Source organism: Merops nubicus, unplaced genomic scaffold (genome assembly GCF_000691845.1).
Source record: "Merops nubicus isolate BGI_N331 unplaced genomic scaffold, ASM69184v1 scaffold6212, whole genome shotgun sequence".
Lineage (NCBI taxonomy): Eukaryota > Metazoa > Chordata > Aves > Coraciiformes > Meropidae > Merops > Merops nubicus.
In genome coordinates, this window is record NW_008591445.1 from 22,162 (window position 1) to 45,078 (window position 22,917).

Here is a 22,917-nt window from a genome sequence, read left to right on the forward strand (position 1 = left end):
TGTCCAGCAGCCCGGGCACTCCCTGCGAAAGCCCCACATCCACAGCCCCTGCTCCTGGGAGCTGCAGTTAGAGCTGCGGGTCCCTCACAGAGCAAGCGCAACACCGAGCGCCAGGCTGCCGCCATCCTCGGGCCAGAGCCTCCCTCTCACAGTGGCTGTCCCACTTTCTGTACCTCTGGGCTGGTACTGGGACAATTAACAGGCCAGAGAGAAAGGAGTTATGGTGTGCCTGCTGGGAACACAGCTTTAACCTCCCAGTAAAACAGTTACTAAATTAAACCAAGTGGAGCAGCTTCCCTGCATCCCCTCAGCCTGCCCAGCAGCCCTCTATTAGAGCACTATTGTCCTTTGTGTTCAAGCCCATCTTCCAAAAGAGGCACAAACAGATCTAAATAATATATTTCTTTTCCCTTCACTGAACTAAGTAACAGGGATCTCCCTTTGTTATTTTTTTTTCTTTGTGATGAAAGAGATAAGCACTTAACTGCAGAAGATTTGTGACCATGACCCTGAATTGCAGGTGGCCTGTGCATCAGCCCACAGCTGGGCAAGTCATTATTTAGGACAGGTGAGACTCAGGCTTTCACCTTTTACTTGCAAATTTTTCCTTTGCAACTTGTTAGCTTCTGTTTTCAATATTCCATTTTTACTGTGACTTCTGGGTGCTTGCTTCAGCCTGAGAGTCTTCTGAGCAAAGAGAAATATATGTCTTGAGAGGCCACAGCCTAACCACTAACTGCCTGTGTCTCTACAAAGAAACATCTGAAATAATTTTTTAGAAGAGGATGGATTATAAAATCAGTGACACAGAATGAAAAGTTTCTTTTTCTAGGCCACTTTAATTTAACAGGAACTTGTAGATTTGAGTTCAATAACACTGAACACTTTAAAGATTAAACACTTTGTAGTTGGTACTTTGTTTATTCTTTTTTGAAATACTTGGCTATTATTTGAACATGTTCTCCACATCAATTTAAGCAAATATGTATAAATTCAAAGTTTATATCTAAAATATGAAAAATTCTAACTAAAAAAAAATAGCACTATGGTCATAATTTTTACCTAACTTTCCAAGCATCTTTTGTTCAATATATTAATGTTTGGATTATATTCTAGTATTATCTCTCGGAAGTTACAGAGCACTTTTTTTCACTTCAGTGCAATGTAATTAGCTTCTGTCCTAAAATTACCTCATTCCTGTGAATCCACAGTGCAAAATGAGATACAGAATCTCCCTGTGAAGTGCTAGGCATCTTGGGTGGTGGTCCTCAGAAACAAACTGAAAGAGCCTAAGCTTATCAGGAATGAACAGAAGAGGAAAAGACATCTAATTAGACCTGCTAGAAGATCCACAATTCAAACATTAATTTTCTTCTACAACTGAATGTCCAACACTGACTTTCCTTAAAAGAGATGGAGACTGTACTTGGCTTCAGTAAGGGCTAACAGCAGAATGGTCAGAGACCTGATGAGGAACACAGGAGAAGGCTGAGATTCATTTGGCTAAACATGGATATCTCTAATGTAGATACCATGTGTGAGCAACCTTGGTCCCATTTTCTGCCACTGGGAAGTAAGTCAGTATAACCAGTGTATTCAAGGCATTATTTATCTTGTCCTAAAGTAAATGCTTATATATTTTGTCAGAAAGGCTGCGCACTATCTTCACTGGTTTTATTTATATTTCCTTTAATATAAAATAGGACCTTCGTGCACTTGTGCAGGCAGACTTGATCACAACTACATTAGAGGTATGGAAATTAGGTCACATGAATTACAGTCCATTTCTGCTCTCTCCAACCTAGCTCACAACTGTGAATTCACATCTCCCTCATCTCAAACAGCTCTTGTAACGCCCAGAAGGGAAGTGGCAGATTTGCCTATTAAAGCTGTCCCATCTCCTGTGAGAAATGGAACCAGTCACTGGACCACAGAAAGACAGCCAGTCTCCATCTGCAGCCCACAGCTCCTGAAGGTTGGCTAAGGAGACCTGCAGATTGAAATTTCACCTCTTCTGAATCACTAAACCTGTGGGATTTATGCCAGACAGAGAAGCTGTAGTGGATCTACTGGTTGCACTGGTCCAATTGGGAGGGACCATCCCAAAACTGTCACAGGGACCTGGACTTTGTGATGCATGCGGAGGGGGCTAGGCTATGCAAATGATGGACCACCCTGCAGCAGCTTCCACCTCAGTGCTGTCCACCAGACCTCACGGCACTGACTGCTACAACACACCAAACCTTTGCAGGGTGACATCCCTCTGGGCTCACTCTAGGATGCAAGCTCTGAGAATAGGATGGGCTTGAACTTGGGCATGGCATCCTCACTCGTGGAGGGTGAGATGTGTATGTTCTCCTCCCCACAAAGCACACCCCGTCCTCTGGTACCCATGGTGACCAAGTCCTTAGTAACTCCCTGTGCTGGCAGGTCAAGTAAACAGATCTACACAGCTCCATAGCAACAGAACGTGAAATTAAAGCAGCTCCCATCAGTAAAATATGCAGGAGGCCTCACAGTACATACAGAATTACTATCCAGAAACACTGTTATTTAAAAAAAAAAATCAGCAGTAGCTATTTTGTACAGGCCCAAAATGAAAGGTGGAGAGGAGGAGGAAAAGCAACAGTAACTAAGAAAAAGGAATAGGGCTGAAAACTGCCGCAGTAGTATTTGTTGTAGCCCGAGTTAGAAAAGATCTCAAAAACTTTGTGCCAAATAAAATTATCAAACGCATATATCAAAAAGGGAGAAGGGTGAAATTGAAACTGTACAGGAAATTAATGTTGTGTACCATTGGATTTGAATGTCAGGATAGTTACACCGGCTGCTATCTGGTGTAGGTCAGAAGTGAAGCGCTCAAACCATGGGCTTACACCTGAGGAAGATGCCATATGCTCAAGTGCTTCTTCCCTTTTTATTGCCGAGGCAATGGTTTAAAAAGCAGACAGAAAGCCTTCCAGAAGCACACATCATTGACCACTGTGTATCTACTCTTTGCCAAATATTGAGCTCCATAAAGAATCTAATGCTCAAGTTAAAGCCACCCTCATCAAGTTTAAGTTACTCAGGGAACTTGGGTTTTTTCTTCTCCTCTTCTCACTTGTGAGCTCCTCTGCACCCCTCAGAGAATTTATGCTTTATGCTTATCACTAAACATGGGCACATCAAGAGATTGTTTATTATTGATTTAAATATTTTAAGGAAGTGCTAAAGAAACAAATATGTGGAGAACTGAGAGGAAAGATGCTCCACCATTTGTTATGAACTCCATCTTCAGAAGATTTTTTTTTGTTCTATGTAAAGTACACTGAATCAGGTACAGCTCATTCCCTAATTTCGGTATTCTTATGCACATGACGCTAGCTACATATTTAACCATCTGAATATTCTCAATAACAGAAGCCCAAAATTCCCCATTTACACTGCACAAGTAAATGTAAGGTTATGACTGATTGCAGGATGGGAGCATGATGTACTCTGATTAAATCCTGCATTTGTAACCGTGTTAAATGCTCTTTGACATATCCTTGCTCCTAATTATCTTTCACCCAGAAAAGAAGCTGGGTTGTAAAGTACTGCTAAATAAGCCACAGTAGGGAGAGAAACACCTTACACCGAGGTCACCAGTCTTCTCATTGCTTTCACCTTTGCATGATCCTGCTTTTAAAATGAAGCACACCAATTTATTTTAGTGATTTGCCAAGGCAGATTGCTACCTTCAAATACAGGGTTTCTGTTGGTTTGGTTTTGTTTGCTTGCTTGCTTGTTTTTTTAACAAGTGATTATGTCTTAGAACACATAGTACACCAGCAACATTTTAAAAATTATTTCAACATAAGAGGTAAAACGACAAACTTGTAGTTATAACCAACAATGAACCTCTTTGCATGCCATAGGAAGTTAGCACATTCTGTAGCTTGTTTTTTGTGTTCTGTACCGTTGTTCCTGAACAATGGCAACAACACTTCTATTATTTTTTCCCACTGCTTGCAGAAATTTGGTACAGAGAATGAACAAAACCCATGCAAATACAAAATACAAATGTTCTTGGATAAATGCACTAGTGAGACATGTCTTTCTAATATTTTATCAGCCTTCCCAAGCTAAAACAAAGTCCTATCCTTGCATCCTTCTGTTAACAGAAAGGTGAAATTCTTCACAGTGAAGTGTATTTACAGAATTACCTCGAAGACAATCCTTTTGCAGTATTTATACAACAACTAATCTGTTTTTCAAGCAAAGCACATTCATATTTATCAGTCAGACACTATTTTTCCCATACTGTCATACTGAAGAAAGGGAGGGGGGTGGCAAAAGGTCTGTAAAACAGTACAGCCAGATGTCAGTAATATAAACTAAATGAGAGCTCTATGTTTTGTTTTCAAAACAATCAAAGTGACTGCCTTTAGAATATAGACACATATGGAAGTAGAATAGCAATATGGGTAAACCTATCTGCTAAGTTTACACTAATGGGTTAACTAGCCATTATTTGTTGCTTGCACAGGGTGCCTTCAAGAATAAATTCCTGGACATTTAGTATCCTGGGAATCTAACCCTCACATGCTAGACAGTACAAAAAAAAACAGAAACAAAAACAAAAAACAAAACCAACCAAACAAAAAACCCCAACAAACTAACAAACACACAAAACAACCCAACCAAACAAACCTGCAGGAAGAGTGTTATTTTTAATAGCTAGATATAATTTGCAGCTAACACCTGCATTTTCTGTCTAAACTGTTTGTCTTATTTACCTCTAACTAATATTTCCAAATGCCCAGGGTCATTTCCCTTGCCTCCTTTTTGTTAACTATCATCAGCTCCAATGCTGATTAAAAAAGCACCCACACCTACACTGTACTCATAGCCAATTTAAATCTAATATAGTCCACTCCATCTGCCTCTCCTAAAACTGTTAATAGTCCCAAAGTTTTCAAAGAATAATGTGTTCAGACTAGGACATCCTAACCCAAGGCTCATCCACTCCTGACACGACAAATTCACCAGCCAGAGGCAGAGAAGATCATACTGGTAACACATGCCAAGTACTACATTACTTACTTTGGCTCAAAGTTAAATGACATTTTTAATTGAATAGTGATTGTTAGAATTTTCTTTTTTTATTCTTTCATTTCTATGAACTCATTGTAAATGAAATGTCAGTACACAGACATGAAAGATAGGGCATTGAAAGCATAAATTGTGCCTCATAACTACTTAACTATAGATCTGGGTAATGCACTATTTAAAGGAAAAAAAATTTCAGACAACACAGGATCACAGAATTGCCAAGCATGGAAGGAACCTTTTGAGATCACCTAGTCCAGCTACCTGCTCACACAAGCCTAGCTGAAGCAAGCTGACCAGGACTGTGTGTAGCTGAGTTTTGAATACCTCCATGGATGGAGGGTCCATCCACAACACCTCTAGTCCATCTGTGTCAGAAGGCTTCAGCCACCAAAAGTGTAGGATTCAGCACAGCATCTTGACACAAAAGTAGGTAGGTCTAGTGTTAATTAAGATTTTTGTGCCTTTTTGTGGGGCAATTTTCTGCAACACATTTTCTATTCTTTTAATGTTGAATAAATGAATCACATGCAAAAGGGGGAACTAATTCTAAAATCCTGGACTTAAACGGCTCATAACTTCCTCCTGGAGTGGATGTTCTATATCTTCTTTAATGTATTTGTCCTTTCCATCCTTTCCTGGGAATGCAGTCACTAATTTTAAGCCAAATTCACCTATAACACTGGTGTGATTTGGATTTAATGCAATAAAAAACATTCCTATCTACTCCAAATGAATAACATCTTCATGATTATAAATCTTTCAGAGGTTTAGCAAGATGCAGTGATAACGCATTCCAAGATGCGTATGCAAGTATGACTTGCTATGCAAACAGCACAAATTATGAATGATATCCAAATCTAGTTTGTTAATACTTCAAGAGCTGAAGATGACTTAGATCCACATAACAAAGCCTGAGGCTGTTAGAGGAAAAAAAAGCTAGGTCATACTTCATATTTTGAAGTATAAAAAAGAAAGATGAATTGATGTTGCTAGAGTAGCAGAAAATCATTGGAGCTTGGGAACAGCCTTAAAAAAAAGTCTCAGGGTTCATTCTCAGTGTGATCCCACTCTGACATTTCCTGAATTATCTAAATATTTGTGTGAGTGTTACTTCTGAGATTCAGCATGTTCCAAGAAAACAATCCTGGCAACAGATAAATTTTCGGCAAAGCGACAGGCACTTTGAAGGTGCACACTGATTGATGTAGTTGCCTACAAAAACGTAGCACTGTAAAAGAGCCTGTGAAAGATAGTGGTAGGCTGGAATTTTGTCTCTCATGTCTGGCCCCTGCTATGTAGTCATTATCAGAAGACGTTTCAGATAGAAAGTAGAGATTATCTCTATAAATCCTTATGGACTTATGGTAGAGAGAAAGATATTACACACAAGTCTTTTTGTGCTGTAGTTTGAGATATCCATCTGTATGCAGAACTAAGTTACATACAGCAAGGACATGTTGCTGTTGTTCTCCCATGTACTACTTCCTTTCTACTGCTCCCCTTTTACTCCCTACTTATTTTTTAACATGACAAGGCCTCCTCTTTGCGCAACAGCTAGATTTTCCCAGCTAAGTCACCAGAACTTCATGTGCAAGGATGTCGTCGGGAAGAGACTGGATCCGCCAAAAGACAGCAATGGGACAGAATTACACGAACTGCTGTGGCCTACAGTGAAGAAAAGAACCCCAGTTGTCCCCTGGTGTGCTCCCTGTTTCAAGAATGTCCCTCATCTTTGCCAGGTTTCACACTGAGTATGATTTTTTTGGACAACTTTCCACTAAAAAAATGTGAAATATATTTGACAAGAGGAACTTAGAAGTACTCTGTAAATTAGACCTGGTTCCCGCTCTGAGAGTTTTGATGGTTCTCAGGAGCAATACACTTGAAGTCTAGAGACAAATTTTCCAACCTTAGAGATCAATCAATGCAGAGATGCTGAAAGCTACAGAATCACCCACTTACAAGAACAGCTGAATACCTAAACTAAGTTCATTCAAAGACTTTAAATAATACCACCAACTAAAATGAAGATTACTTTTGACTGTTACTGCAAAAGGCTACTAACTTGACATTATAGGTCAATTTAAGTGTAATAATTGAAAACAATGAAGTAACTTATTGAAACAAGTGCGTAGCTCTTTTCCATGTGTATAGGTCTTCTCAATAGATAAAAACCTTTCAAAATTCTTTATCCACATTTTGCTAAGCTACATCCATATTCACATACAAAATGGTTGTTGCAGCCACGACTAGAGATTTGACTGTCATGTACCATACTCACTGCATTTTGCCTCCATTAGATTCCTTGCTTTTAATGGAACAGAAAACAAACCTTGAAAAAATATTGTCATCCATTATGCAGAGCGATGGGAGACTGGGAACACTTGAGTAACATGGTGCTATTAAATGAGCTGAAGACCTTCCAGGGACGGTGGTAAGTCAGATTTAATCAGCTCTTTCAGTGACCAAGCCAGTGAAGTTTTTGCAATGCATTCTCTACTGTTCCTGGATTAAACATACTGCTGGTAAATCTGAGTCTGCTCTCACTGAGGTATCAAAATTGCTTCCAGAGATAAAACAGCTCTGGAAACAGTATATCCAGGAGGTATCTGAGCATATAAACCGTGTCAGTTCTGCAGCGGGCTCTGTACTGGGTCAAAACCCTCTCTCTGTCTCCATGATTAATTAAATAACAGCACAAATATCCTGGCCATTTGTAATCAAGAGCTGCCTGTACAAGAATCACACAAATATTTTATATCTACTCATTAAAGTTAAAGCAGCCAATGACACACCAGGATATTTAGTCTTGGATGTGCAACAAGCAGGTGCTGATTTATTTGGTGATCCGAGGTGGTCCATTAGCCTGAGGCAACAGGAGACATGCTCTTGATTCAGCCAATGTAAAATGGATCTACACCTGCCTAACTCCCACATAGGCTGCCTGTTATCTTACCTTGGTTTGACATGTTGGATCCCCTGAGCTATCACAGCCCAGCAGCATAAACTTTACGCAGGATACAACAATAAATCTATCAGCATCAGAAGACTATAATTCTTTGCTTTGATAGTAAGAGTCATTTATCTTTGGCCAGTGAAATATGTGTCCAATTACCATGAAACAGGATAAAATCAATTTCAGTTATTTGACATCATCACTGAGCCTTATAAAAGAATGTGAACACATCAGTTAATTATATTTCCATGAAAAAGCCAATACCAACAGTGTTTTTAGATCTTGCAGGTGACTTCATAGAAACAACCCAACTATTTTGTTTTTAATTTACTGTCAGCATTAATGGTATCACAGACAGCACAACATAATCTGTGTAGCCACCTGTAGAGGTACTAGTCAATTAGAATGTGTAATTAAAGAAATGAAAGGAATTATGCCACACTCACCGGGCTTTACAAGGATTGTCTTTGTGTCCTTCTTAAATCGAGCCAGCTGCGGGTTCCCATCGCTCATTGTCCCTGGACTGATTTTCTTCCTGGAGAACTCTCCATCGCTACCAGGGCAAAAACTGATTGGACGGTTTCCAGCATCAGAAGGAGTCTTAACTGGAGATACTGACTGGCTACTAGGACAGCCAGTGTCATCTGAAGAAAAAAGGGAAAACATCAAAATTTCTAACTAATAAGTTCATGAACTTCATTAGGCTAATAAAAAAAGTTTTTGGACTACAACTGTTTGCAGTCAGTTAGCTGATATGCACAGACTTGGCTCTGAAATCTGGTGAGAAGTTATTAGTTTCTCCCATTTTGTGAAGAAGTCTTGACTACCTTGCAGTAAACTGAAATGGCAAGTTCTTGTTTCACTAAATTGGACAAAATACAAAATCAGGGGGTACATAATGAAAACTAAAATCTAAGATAAATTATTTTGACTTAGCTAGGTTAGGGAATATTATGGCACGAAGAAATGCACGTAAGACACAAGAATGGCTTGTGTAGTGCACACTGAATGAAAAGCAAGAATGGGCCACACATCCTCCTTCAAAATACATTCTTCTGAACAAGAGAATGACTTACAGTCCATATGCACAAAATCAGCATTTTTGTTTAGCTGGAATCAATAACAGTTTCTCAAAATTGTTTTTCCTTTGAAGCAGCCATGATCACAGCTCTCTTCCATTCTTGACAAGTGGCTGTGAGGTACCTCGTTCTGAAGAGGGTGCATTATACACAAACTGATTTTGTTTAAAGTTGAATTCCTCTGAGGGCACACCAGTGCTTTATGGCCACCTCAGGAATAGATCCATGTTCCTGACCCCCAGCAGCACAAACACTCCAGCTCTTAATTGAATGCAAAGCAAGAGGTCTGAGTCCAAGTGAAATCCACATATCAAACACCTCCTTCATCTAATCACATCTCCTGTAATCTTGACTAATCACAGCTCCCCAAAAAGTCACAGTGGTTTCACAGATACCCAGCAAAAACAAACAGGCTACTCTGACACTAGGAAACCTTGAATATTTACTCTTCTGAAGAAATGTAATTGGTTGGTTTTTCCTAGAATAAAATGAAAGATGCCATCTTAACTATGCAATTGCACTCTACTCCCAGTGCAATACCTTTACCTAACATGAAACTGAAAGAAGTATCTGCAACTCAGCCAAAAAATTTGCATGGTTTTATTGCACTTACCACTTCCACCCTGATCATAATTTAAGACAAGCCTGATCTTGCAATGAGCTTTGCATGGGCAGATGGTACGAGGGCAGATACCCTGGCATACAGGTAATATATGACTGTGTATTTATGAGGCAAAAGGGCCCCCCCATAACTATATAACCCCCTCTGTGCTGCCCTCCCTGCTGCAGGAAAGAGCAGCTTTCGATATTGTTAGCTATCATTCCCTCAGTACAGTAAAAGAACCTCATCCTTTCATGTGAACCAGTTTGCCTTTGTGCCTGGCCAGTTGCCCTACCCTCCACCTATTTGTTTCAATGCTCTTCTCACTTCTCTGTGTCCTGCCCCCGATGCTGAGCGAGGTACCTGGAGGTGCTGATCACCCCACGCACACTGTGTGCATTAGCATGTAACAGCAGACAGCAGCCTGAGACCTGAGAGCACAGGCCTCTGCAAACTGCCAAGACATGATGCTAAGCCACAACCCACTGCCAGAATTACTTCCCAAGGCACAAAGGGCAGTAACAATGTAAAACACCTAATCCATCTTAACCATATTCCAGTCCTTCAAATCAGCCCAGTTAAGCCTACAAGCATCTCCTTTTGCCATCCTGCTACTGCTCTCTGCAACTCAGAATTAGTCCTTAGAAAAATAACAGGAAAGAGAATACCAATACTAAGGCTTTCAGCCCATCCTCAGAGTCATCCTGACTAAGGCAGGATTGCTGCCCACATGATTTTGGTTTACTTTTTATCCTTTCCATTCCCATCAACATCACAATATAACTCCACACAGTGAAGAGAGGTGCCAGCTTCCTCCCAGAGTAGCATCCATTTCTTTTCCTCAAGGGTTCCATCTCTTCTGCAGGCTGAATGAATGCTTCCTACAGGGCTGAGTCAGCTTCTGAACTGCATTTAAGCAGCTCCTTAGCTACATCCAAAGTGTCTTCTCTTTAGAAGCATACAAACATTTACAATCAAGTACATTCAGGAAAAAAAGTGAAGGTTCATGCAGGTTTTTTTTAATTATGACCTTTCCATTTAGACGTTTCTTCATGTGGCATTATTTTCAAAGCTGTGTTTAAAAATATTTTTTAATTGCTAATATTTTAAAATAAATGCTTTTATTAATTTATTAATTTTATTAATTAAATTTATTTGCTTCATCTTTCCACCAATAAAATCATGACAATATCTGCACAGGATCTTGAAGTGCTGGGGTCTAAACTCCAAGCCCTGAATCAAAGTTGACATATGGATGATGCCTACAACCAGGCAGGAAAGACCTCCCTCTTGGTTTTCTCTCAAGGCCTAGCCAGCCTTGGGTGAAGGCCAACTGGGAAATTAACAGCGAGTGCTCCCTGCCTTTAGAATTAATATCAGGTGTCCTGCCTCTAAAGTCGATAGTATGAAAGCTGGCTTTGCCTTGGGGTGGTGTGGGGTGTTTGTCTGTTATTGTGGTGGGCTGGTTTGCTGACTGTCCATTGTAATGAGAGTTTCCAGCAACAATGGGACAGACAAGACCAGGACAGACTGAGAGTTTGGTATGTAGCAGTGCTTTTCTTTGGCAGCTACTATGGTGATTTCTGTATGGTTGGAATGGGACTGATGCCTTGGTTTGTAGCTCAGGTTACTCTCTCCTTTGCTATATTATGCACCATGAGTGAATATATTGATTTATTTATACCTCCTGATGTTTGTCACATCATATCCTTCCTGTATTCTTTGGAAGGGGATGGCAACCTCTGGCCTGTGTGCTTCCTATTAATGGCCTTGTCTTTTGTGCTGGGCTGTGCAGTCAGCAGAGGAGTTCTGCAGACCTCACAGGTGTCTTTTATATGGGAAACTTTATGTACCAATAACTCCCAAAGTTATAGAGATGCTACCTGGGAAAACCTCAGGAGCTGATAAAACCACTAAACAATGAAAGAACTAAACTACAGTGTTAAGAACTAAATAAATTTAAAAACTTGAAGGTGTAAACCTAACTGCAATAATGGCATAGAGTAGCTAGAGAAAGTATACAAAAGATCATTAAAATGTAGCTGAATGATCAGATTACGTTATAGCTATATACCCTTGTTTTACCCTTAAGGGCTTTTTTTTTCTTTTAAATGGGGCATTTGTTAAAGGAACAAATGAGCCTGGCTCAAAGAACAATAGCTCTTCTCTACTAATACACCTTGTGACCTATAGACATGCCAATAACCAGGTGAGCATTCCCACTCCAGCTGAAGTAAATAAATTTCTCCTGTGATTTGTTATTTTTTTTATCTAATGTATGACTTTTACTCCTTCTACCTAGCATAAGCCAGAAATGTGAATAAAATTACAAAGCTTCCAAATCTAGGGCAAGCTGCAGAGAAACATTTTTTTTTTGTGTCAGCTTTTTGTAGTGCCTTTTGAAGATCAAACTGTTTACCTTCACAGAAGGGAACAGCTGCATACAAAACACTGGTGCTCACCACCAAAGGCTACTCTGTGTAGATGCACCTCCCAGCTGATCTGCAACTCACCCTTCTGGCACAAGGAAAAGTCCTCCCATGGACCCTGACCACACATCAAGCTGATGGCCCCTCCACCCTGCAGATAGCATCCTGCTCAGTGCTGCAGTGAACACCTCGGCTCCTCATCCACGAGAGGAAGGATACAACTGCAGGGTGTAGGTTTAGCATCTCCTGCAGACCTGTAGGCTCCTCCAAAACCTCACTGACAAGCTTTCCTGGCAGAAGGAGGTGAAGACCTCCACCTGCCCAGAAATGGGCAATCTATCTCCAAAGTAAGCAATAGGGTAACAGGAGCAGAAGAGTCCACAGTGGGATTCACTTTCTGCTGAAGACCTGTAATGTGAATGTAGTTTTCAGCAAGGTCCAGTAAGGATTCAGTCCCATAACTCAGCAAGAGTTTTGACCCTGTAAGGATTTCAGGTTCAGAAGATTTTACCTTCTCAGGGATGGGGACATCAGGAAGATAGAGAGAAAGCTGGCAAATATTGGTGTGCAAGTCCATACTTTTGATCTTGCCTGTATTGTTAACTTACACAAGAGGGAGAAAAAAAAAAACTCATACATAACTTAACTTCCATTGCTTTCCTAGCAATATGCACAGTGTCTTTTTTTCAGTGGCCTCCTAGGAGTGTTCTGGGAGTAGACTTTTCCTCTGAACATCAGCTGGATTTCATCACTGAAACTGTATGTCCAAACCCTCTCCCAGATCAGACACGCTTGCCAAGTTTCAAAGCTAAGCATGGGGTAGTGTCTCCTCAAACAATCAAGGAAGCTGCCCAGAGCACACTGACATTTGCATGCACTGAATAACTTTCTAATAGTAAAGTCAAAGTATAAACAACACTGCTGAAGACAATAATACTCTAACAACTGGCAAAAACATTGTTCTCGTAGACCTTAAAGCCATACACTGTGATGATAGATGATTTTCTTGGCACAGACTTTAGAGGTTTCACTGGAACATGCCTTAGAACCTTTAAAAAAACACTGCCATTTCCTTAAGGCCTCAAAAAATACTGAATATATAACCTCCTTATATAATGCATCCAAATAATTAATGATGCTCTCACTGAGGATTCATTGACTTATTTCTACTTTCACTCCCAGCTGCAAGATCTAGTTATGCCCTTTTATGAGCCTGAACTGTCCACCCTCTATCTGATCCCTATTCCACTGTCCTACTTTCATCTTCTCTTAAGATTCCCTTGACCAATGCTCAGGCTGTATGTACTCTGCATTTCCATTAAGAAATGTGGATTCCAGAATTAAACATAGGCCTCTATTGACTTTCAAATATCCAGTGTGCCAAGGCAGAAACAGTTTCCTGGCTTTTACCTGATAGTTCTCTTTCCTTTCTTCCCAGGATCTGTTACTCTGAGTAGCCACTGCTTTGCCAGGATGGTGCTACCAAAGGTATTTCAGAATTTTTTGGGATAATCCCCCAATCTGCGTGTCTGTTCCACATTTTTTGACCCCTTTGTATTGCTTTGATCTTCTTTTCAGGACTGGTCTTGTAGCACTAGGGTGTTTTGTGTATTGATGAAAGTTGCTGACAGACACCAAAGGAAATATATCACCTAGCTTCCACCTGTAAGGCTCTTTCTGTATTAAATGGAGAGAAAGAGGCTCCTCTGGAGCGTGAGTCAGAATGACAAACTAATTCAGGCTCAGTCATCCCACTGCTCCAAGTCACTGTCTGGAGGACCTCACCTCTCTCCATCAACTAGCACAACCACCATTCTGACTTGACAGCTGAACCAGTGAGGAGTAAGGGCTCACTGATCAGTGAGAAAATATTGCTAATAGGAGTTTCACAATATTATTATGAAACTGCATTATATCACTATTACATCATTATTTTTACTGCAGCCATTCCAATAGGTGATTTTGTGTACTTTATAAGATTAGTCATTTGCTCCTAACAATTTATCACCTGAAAACCTGCAAAATCACACAGACTGTTTAAAAATGACTTAATAACATCACTAAAACTGGAGTCCTAAAAATGCTACTAGTTTCTGTCTGATCAGTTCTAGAATTGATCACTTCTGATCAATTCTAAACTAAATTTACCACTATTTTTAAGATCTGTTTGGGTTGGTACTTAATAAAATTAATCATAATATCATGGGCTCGTGAGGCAAGTGCATTACCAGAAGTCAAGCACACTAAAGCAGAGCAGAAGAGCAATCAAAACTATAGCCCTGTCAGGAACAAAGAGGAGGTCTACTTAAAGGAAATCCTGCTAAGCAAATTAATTCCACATTTAATCTCTGTGTCTCTGCAGACAGAACTTGAATTAACTATGCTCCACTTTGCCTGTGAATGAAGGCAGCCTAGCAGCTCCACCATTCCCAGAGGTCACCTTCAGAGGCTATGCAAACTGTTGTCCTTGAAGCTTTTCTAGACTTGGATAGACAAAGCCATGTCTGATGTGATGTAGTGCTGGTAACGGTCCTGCCTCAAGAGAGAGCTTGTACGGAATGATCTCCAGAGGTCCCATTCAACGCACATGCTTAGAATTGTACTTTTCCTTTACATTTTGTAGATATTCCACAGTTTGGAATCACTCTGTTTTTCCTAGTCTGTCTTTCAAGCTAGAGGTATTGATTTTAATATTCTAGTTATAAAATCTAATCCAGCAGTAAAATAAGTCAGGACTAAACATCTTCACTTCCTTTTGATTGTTGCTGAGGTTCCTGTCATTAATATACAGGCAAATTTTATACCTGTTCTTCACCAGCCAATTTGAATTTGCTTCCATCACACCCACAGGATGACCACTAATGGTCAACACTAAAAATTCAGTGTGGAAGCTGCACACTGAATTGGGTAAGAGGTCCTTTCTGCTCTCTCACAGCATGGCATGAATGGTGGCAGGATCAGGTTGTGTATAAGAGGGGAGAGGAAGGTGAAAGAAGATGGACTGATCCCCTCCTACAGCTAGGGCACCTTTTACGATGCAGTACTTCCCATAAACATGTCCTGAAAGGTATCTGCTGTTGCCATCTGACTGTACAATAGCCAAGTTACACTGAAGCAGCAAATTTTAACTGATTGATTTGGCAGCAAATGTATTATCTTTCTTCTACTTGAACATTTCACTAACAAGCAAGACTGACATGAGTTCTGGGAAACCATCTGAAAAAGTACTATATAATTGCAGCTTTCTGCCTTTGTTACTACATTTATAGCACCGCTAATGGTATTAGTATTACAGAACAAAAGCATCAAGGCTTGCTAGTGAAAATATCAATAAAAATAGTACCGTTACTAGGAGAGCACTGTGGTTAGGAACAGCATAGCTCTTAGAACTTCGTCATCACAACACAGATAACATTTGGACAAGGGGTTTAAGATTATAAAGGACTGGAAATCTATTTGAAAATTTTGCAGAAAAGTTTTAACTAAAGGTGAGGAGAGGAAAGAGTCTGAAAAAAGAGACAAAGAAAAGACCTGGCTGTTCAGTAGGTTTTTTTTAAGTACTGAAGTAGACCTCAGTCTAGACCCACTTTTCTGTGGATAGTAGCTGGAAGTGAGCCCACCGCTGTTACCTCTGGTGGGAGAGCCTTGACTACATCCAGTATAAGAAATGTTATTCCTTTTATATTAACATTATGTGAAATATATGTGTATGTACATATGGGTTTCTGTTCTGTCTATAGGTGGGGTTTTTACATGTTTTATTCCATTGTGCAGCAAATTCTCTGTGAAGATACAATTTTTGGAAATAAAAATCTTCAATAGACTATGCAGAAATTTGTACCCGTTCCTCAAATGGTACCTGTGACATTCCTTTGTTCTCATGTAGCTCTGCCTCCATGGCTGACAGCATGACTGTGACCCATGCAGCTTCAACATCACCTCATAAGGTTGCACTATTTACCTTCTAATGGAAGGAAACCATGTATATTCTATCCACTGTTGGTTTATGGGTTTTATTTTTTTTTTCCAACTGCCCCCTAAGCCCAGACTGGCACTTAGGATCACCATAGAACCACTCACTGTACTTGGTGATACACATCAAAACACTGTTTCAAATTTTCAAGGATGTATATTAATCCTATAAACGTAAGGGTAAAACGTGGTATTTCTTTGAAAACACCAAAATTCTCTTTAATACAAAAGAAGACTTCCAATTAAAGTTTCATTCCTGTTACAAGTTGTGATGTTCTTCCATATGCATGACAAAATTCAACTCAATAGAAGATTGCATGGAAAGCACTTTAAAACAGAAATTTTAGATTACAGATTGATGGCAAAGAAAAAAAAACACAATATAGGTTTGAATTCAGTCTGTAGCCCACAGCAAGCTGCCACAAACAGGGTAGCAGAAAGGGTGAGGTACTGACTGTTCTCGGGACACCATCCAAAATGTGCCAGAGAGAACGGGAACTCTTCTACTGACCTTAGGAGGCTCTGGGTTGGGCTTTAAAGGTTCACGGTCCTGACAGATACATAAAATGGTGACAACAAACTTTCAAAGGTCAAATATTTTGGCTTACGCATATTGTTGTGTGGCACAGGAACAAAAGGATTGTTACTTAGTAAGAGGGAATAAATAGTCGAGCTGAAAGGGAAACAAGCAAAGGCCAAAAACTGAGGAATGGGCAGGCTTAGCTCTTCAGTACCTAGGCACTTTTCTCATTGCCATGTTTGGACCAGATCTCTGCACCACAGAAACAGAACTAGTGGTTAATAACATGAGGCAATAATAAATTAATGCACGTAAACCACCCCAGCAGGAAATTCTCCGGGGAAGCAGCAGTGAGAAAAGGAAGTGTGTCCCCAGCATTGCCCTTACACAAGGGCCATTAATGCATTTTTGAAAGTAGACTTTATTTCAGTGTATTTGTAAATTGGTATCACAGTGATTACTGAGCTGTCTTACAGAGTGCTGCAAGCAAATGCACTGGAGAAGACCTCCACTTCAGAAGTCTGAAAAATTGGCAAAAAGACTGTGGAAAAGCATAGCATAAAGGACTTCAGGAAAAAGAAGCTAACTTTCAGGATCACATACTTGAGCATATCTCTTTGATTCAGTAACTTAGACTGAAAAAAGAACAAATAAATCATTAAGGAACTATGTAAATACAATATCTCTTCCTATAACAAGAAAAAAGAAGAATGGGAGAGCTCACTGTTTCCATAATATATATACACACACAAATAATAGAGGCAATGATATTCAGTAATTTGTAACTCTCTGGCCTCAATCTGTTGGTTTATTAAAATACTGCAAACCTGTTTTCCACTATCTTTTTGTATTCAGAAATATATTTTGAGTACACACACACTAACAGTGTAGCCTCCAAGGCTAGCTGGTTTACAGCAGAACCTACTTCAAATAATCTACCAGTTCAAGGGGGACATTGGGCCACTGGCCACTGCAGCAAGTGAGCAGGGAATGATAACACTGAGATTTCTGTTGTGGCACCTACACCTGGGGCATACAGTGCAGCCATGGTACTGGAGCATATTGACTGTGACATGCATGTAAAGACCAAGATTTAAAAAAAAATCTTTAGACCAGAAAAGAACAAGAAAGGAAGTAAGCATTGAACCCAGATCTGGAAATTTGAAAGGAAAAGCAAAAAAGAAGCTTCGGCTTCTAGTTTTGAAAAATTTGACAGAGTGAGTCATAGGCATTCATGTACAGAGATGTTATTGGTTTTCAGTGGCCCATTGGACTGTGCAGACTAGTTAAAGAGATGATTTGCAGGTAAGCCCAAGAAAAGAGGAAATGTTTGCTATGGGCATAAAACAGCTCCTCTGGCTCATAAAATCTTTGTCTGGCCCAATTAATAAATGATCGAGTGTACCCTTGGCAAGTTTGCAGATGACACCAAATGGAACAGGAGTGTTGATGTGCTCAAGGGTAGGAAGCTTCTGCAGAGGGATCTGGACATGGTAGATCGATGTGCCGTTGATGGTCAGCTATATGAGGTTTAACGAGGCCAAGTGCTGGGTCCTGCACTTGGGTCATGACAACCCCAAGCAATGCTCCAGGCTTGGGGAAGTGTGGCTGGAAAGCTGCCAGGCAGAGAAGGACCCAAGGTGCTGGTAGACCAGAATATGAGCCAGAAGTGTGGCCATGTGGTCAAAGTAGCCAACAGCATCCTGACCTTTATGTGTGTCCAGCAGAAGTAGGGAAGTGATTGTGCCCCTGGACTTGGCACTAGTGAGGCCACAGCTTGGCGACTGGCTTCAGTTTTGGGCACCATAGTTTAAGAAAGACATTGAGGTGCCGGAACAGGTACAAGAGGGGCAACAAAGCTGGTGAGAGGTCTGGGGCACATGTCTTATGAGAAGCAGTTGAGGGAACTGGGATTGTTTAGTCTGAAGAAGAGGAGACTGAGATTCTCTACAACTACCTGAAAGGAGGCTGTAGTGAGGTGGGAGTTGGTCTCTTCTCCCGAGTAACTCGTGATAGGATGAGAGGAAATGGGGTTAAGTTGCATGAGAGGAGGTTTAGATTGGATATTAGGAAGAATTCATTTCTTGCAAGAGCAGTAAGGTGTTGGAACAGACTGCCCAGGGAGGTGCTGAATTCATCATCCCTGGAGGTATTCAAAAACCGTGCATATGTGGCAGTCTGGGACATGGTTTAGTGGTCATGGTAGTGTTGGGTTGACAGGTGGACTTGCTCTTAGAGATCTTTTCTGACCTTAATGATTCCATGATTCTAGTGCTGCAAAGCTGCATTCCAGTTAGCAAAGCACCGCTGCGTTACCTGCAGAAATTCAGGCAGCTGACTTCTGAAGAAAGGCTGAAGGAAAGCTTGAGTATCATTTTAAAGGCAGCATGTAACAGCTCTTCTTCATAAGAAGAAATGTAAAACCTGAGCTGAATGGGGAGAAAATTGAAAAAAACTAACTTCCTTTAAAATGAGAAGCTAAACAGATTGTTACTGAGCTTAGCACATTGAGGCTGCCTTCAATCCGACACGCGACTGGTTTGGTGTCAAAAGGACATGCACACAAAAATCAAGGATAATGAATGCCCCGCCCTAAGTATCTTCTTTCTTACGAGGCAAACACTGTAACGGGAAGTGCCAGAGGCAGCCCCGCAGCCGCTCTGCCAGGGCCCCGTGAGCGGGCGGTTTGTGTGCAGTGTTTCAAAGGGGCCAGGTAAGCGCACGCAGCCCTTCAGGGCCACCGCAGCGGAGGGGGAAAACACACGTGGCACAAGCAAACGCTCAGTAGCGAGTCAGACAAAGCTGCTGGGAGAGTTTTTTCATCGTTTGACATCATATGAGTTTTATGGCTGACATCCAAGCCAAAGGAGGGCAGCGGCTGAAGGATGAGAAGTGCTCCCATATCAAATGACAAACAGGACCCCAGATGCGCTAGGCTTTTAAGGAAGGATTGTGCACTGTGAATACGGATACAAAGGCTCAGCTTGCCCATGCAACATTCAGACAGCATCCATGTTCACTTGGCAGAAACAAAGAATATTAAAAACACATTTCATCAGGAATATCACAGATAGGAGTCACAGTCTCATTGCGTTTCATATGGACCTACAAAACAAAACTGATAGAAACTCAATTGCAAATAAATGACCAACGTGGTCAAGTGAGTCTCTGATTGTCACACAAGACAAAGAGAGAGCTGATCATGCAAATTTAAAATATCTCTCATCCAGAACTAACAACTTCTTCAAAAGAAACTAAGCATTAAAACAAAGCATCTCTTGTTTGTTGCCACTGTGCTCAGAGCAGTGCCATGACTCCCAAAGTTTGCCCCTACCTAAATTGACATTTACGATACCTGGAAGACCCTGCTGCCCTCATTTAGAGACAAAGAGGAACTCCAAGCCTTCACTTATATGTTGAGATCAATGTACATATTCAAGGAAAATGGACAAACTCAGAAGCTCTAGGGAATCAAGCAGGAAAAACATATTTAAATAGATGAGGACAAAAAAAAAAAATCTACTGGGGGGAAAAAGAAATCTACTGAACATAACCACTTAGTGTTAGTAATTAAGGGAGAAAGGCAGAGAGCAATTTGCCAAGAGACGGGTAGAGGAAAGGATTTATTCCGGAGGTTAATTCATTCTATCTGCTGCTTATCAAGAACCTTTCGGAGTCCAGTTCTTCAAAGAAGTTACAAAGGAGGCATTTATCCAAATACTCACAAGCTTTTCCTACTGCCACCACACTATTGTTCATCATATCATTCATCTGCTCACTTCTAATAAATTTATGACTCGCTAATGTTAAATCCACTTTCTGCGCACGCCACTTCTCAGTTAAGATGGTGAGTGCCCAGGCAGGCACCCAGAGAGGCAGGTTAGAGGCTGCGGCCCCTCCACTCACCTCCCCACACAGCTCTTTGCCATCCCCTCCCCAGAAACAGGAGCCAGCAGGCACCTGCTGCCACTGGGGAATTCCAATCTCAATCAGACATACCATCATAAGGAAGGATCATAAGAGCAAGACAGGGAAGACACATCAAGGAATGAGGAAATCAAGTCAGCTACTGTTGTCATACCCATATCACAATGAAAAATCCACCAAACCTATCAACAACTAAACCAGGTAGTGGGATGGAGGACAGTGCCTTGATCCAAAGATGCATAAGGTCTGAAGGCTCAGAGACGTCAAACTGTGTAAGGCTTTCCTGTATGGGTGCTGTAGGCAGCCTCAGAAGCACAAAACTCTCAGTATGGGGGAAAAAGTCAAACTAAATCAACACAGCATTTATGGAAGAAAAAAAAGATGAATTAAGGAAATAAAAATATGAGCAGTTGCACATCAGAGGCAGGGTAAGAGATGGGCATCACACTCCTGATTACCTCTGTGAAAGGTGCCTTAACACTGTCAAGCCATGAGATCAGACACACTCAGTAAACACAAAGCTCTGCTGGGACTCAAGACAGCCTATATAGCGCAGTGAGACACCAAGGGTATTACTTGGGCAGCCCTGGGTTAAGTAGATCTGAAGAACGTGATACAAACCCAAAAGATACAAAAAAACCCCCAGTAACAAGGATGAAAGGCTTGTCAACACACAGGGGAAAAAAAATCAAGATAAAAAGCAGGCATTTAGGAGAGATCATAAAAATAATATATTTCTAGAAAGCTTCAAAAGATTTTATTTCTTTGTAAGAGGCAAACTCAAGCAGGTAAGGTGGAGTGCTTCAAAAGGCATGGGAAAAAGACTTCAGCATTCATACAATACTATGTTGTTTGTTTAACTCTCTGCATTGTTCATTAAACAATAACCAAATAGATCATTCCACTAAGCCTGAATTGCAAAATCTATCCAAGCTAAGAAGAAAATGGTAGGCTCAAACATGGATATTTCTTTCGCATCTAGGAAAATTGACTGTTATTGTGCACTGCTTTTTGTTAAAGGAATTAAAAAAAGAGTAATCTGATCCACTATTGTGAAGACAAAGATAAATATGACTATTTCTGGCTGTTCTCAGGAAAAACTTTGGGAACTGAAATACTTTATGAATAAATAAAATGGAAGTTTAGGAACTTTCTCTGATATTAGCCTACAAAAATACTCACTATAATTCAGTTTTTTATTTAGAGAATGTTATGCTCTCCAAAATACTATTAAAACTAAACTTCTAGTCACTAGATAATCTTTAAAATTACCATACACATAGAGAGCCCAAGGTGTTAATGATTTGACCCTCAGTGCTGTGCATTATGTCATACACAGTGGAGTTTCACTGAAATAAAAGATTACTCACCACTAGCAGGTATCCGAGTTGTTCACTGCTAGTCGAGACATTTAAATTGTGCTAAACTCTACACCGTAAAAATATTTAACATAAAAAATCTGGTTTCAGGTTGTCCCTGATGTAAAGTGATATACTCATTTTGAAGAGGAAATGGCACTTCTGTGGTCTACAGTTGGAGAGTAGTGATTTACCTCTGGTATATCACCCAGCCATTGCCCCCTCTATAGAGGAGACATCATGCCAAACTCCCACCTGGCGACAGGCTTGTCAGGCAAAGCCTGGATTCTCAAATAAACAAAACTCAATTCAGTATGACAGTGAAAACTTCACCCACGTATTTTGTTCTGAATCACGTGTGGAGATCACTGTCACAAACCCAAAAGGAACTGCAGCATTTGACCCACATCTGACACCCTTAATAGCAAATCCCATGTTTTATGGACTCTTTTGACTTACAGGCTTTTCAAAATACCTTAAACCCACACTGCAGTTTTTAAGGCAAATCTTTCTCTTTAAAGCAACTATTCTGCCGCAGTAAACCCGCCAACTTTTTAGCAGCGGATAGCAGGACTCAAAATGGAAACATCTGGTGTCACTTACGGACACATATTAAAAGAACAGATACTGGATTTCCCTGGAAAAATCAATGGATGCCCTTCTTCATCTGCAGATCAGGCTGCTCGTCAGGGCTCGGAGCGAGCCCGGCACAGGGATGTTGCATGCGCGGGTGCCAGCGGAGCCTGGGAGGCCAGCGTGGTGGGGCCCAGGGTGACCCCCGGGCTGAGGGCTGAGGCGGGGAGGATCCGTCTGCGGTACCTGAGCAGAAGCTGTTGCTGCTGACGGTCGTGCCGGAGCACCCGGAGGAACTGGGCGGGTTGAATTCCCGGCTCTCCTCCTCCGAAAAGGGCGACTCGGAAGCGGGAGACACCTTCTGCTGCGACCGCAGGACCAGGCGGGGGATGCGGCTGCGGGACGCCTCCTTCTCCACCTGCGTCT

The 22,917-nt window shown here is 40.9% G+C and overlaps 1 protein-coding gene across 1 annotated transcript in view; it reads right to left on the reverse strand.

Annotated features, from left to right (window-relative positions):
- The window catches only part of SYBU (syntabulin (syntaxin-interacting)), a gene marked incomplete at its 5' end in the record, with an annotated part of 40,065 nt that extends 17,153 nt beyond the window's left edge, over positions 1 to 22,912 (reverse strand). The window contains 2 exons of the mRNA XM_008950254.1: positions 8,479 to 8,676; positions 22,738 to 22,912. Coding sequence (XP_008948502.1) covers positions 8,479 to 8,676; positions 22,738 to 22,912 — 373 coding nt within the window. The remainder of the gene's footprint in view (positions 1 to 8,478; positions 8,677 to 22,737) is intronic.
- Between the last annotated feature and the right edge of the window lie 5 nt (positions 22,913 to 22,917).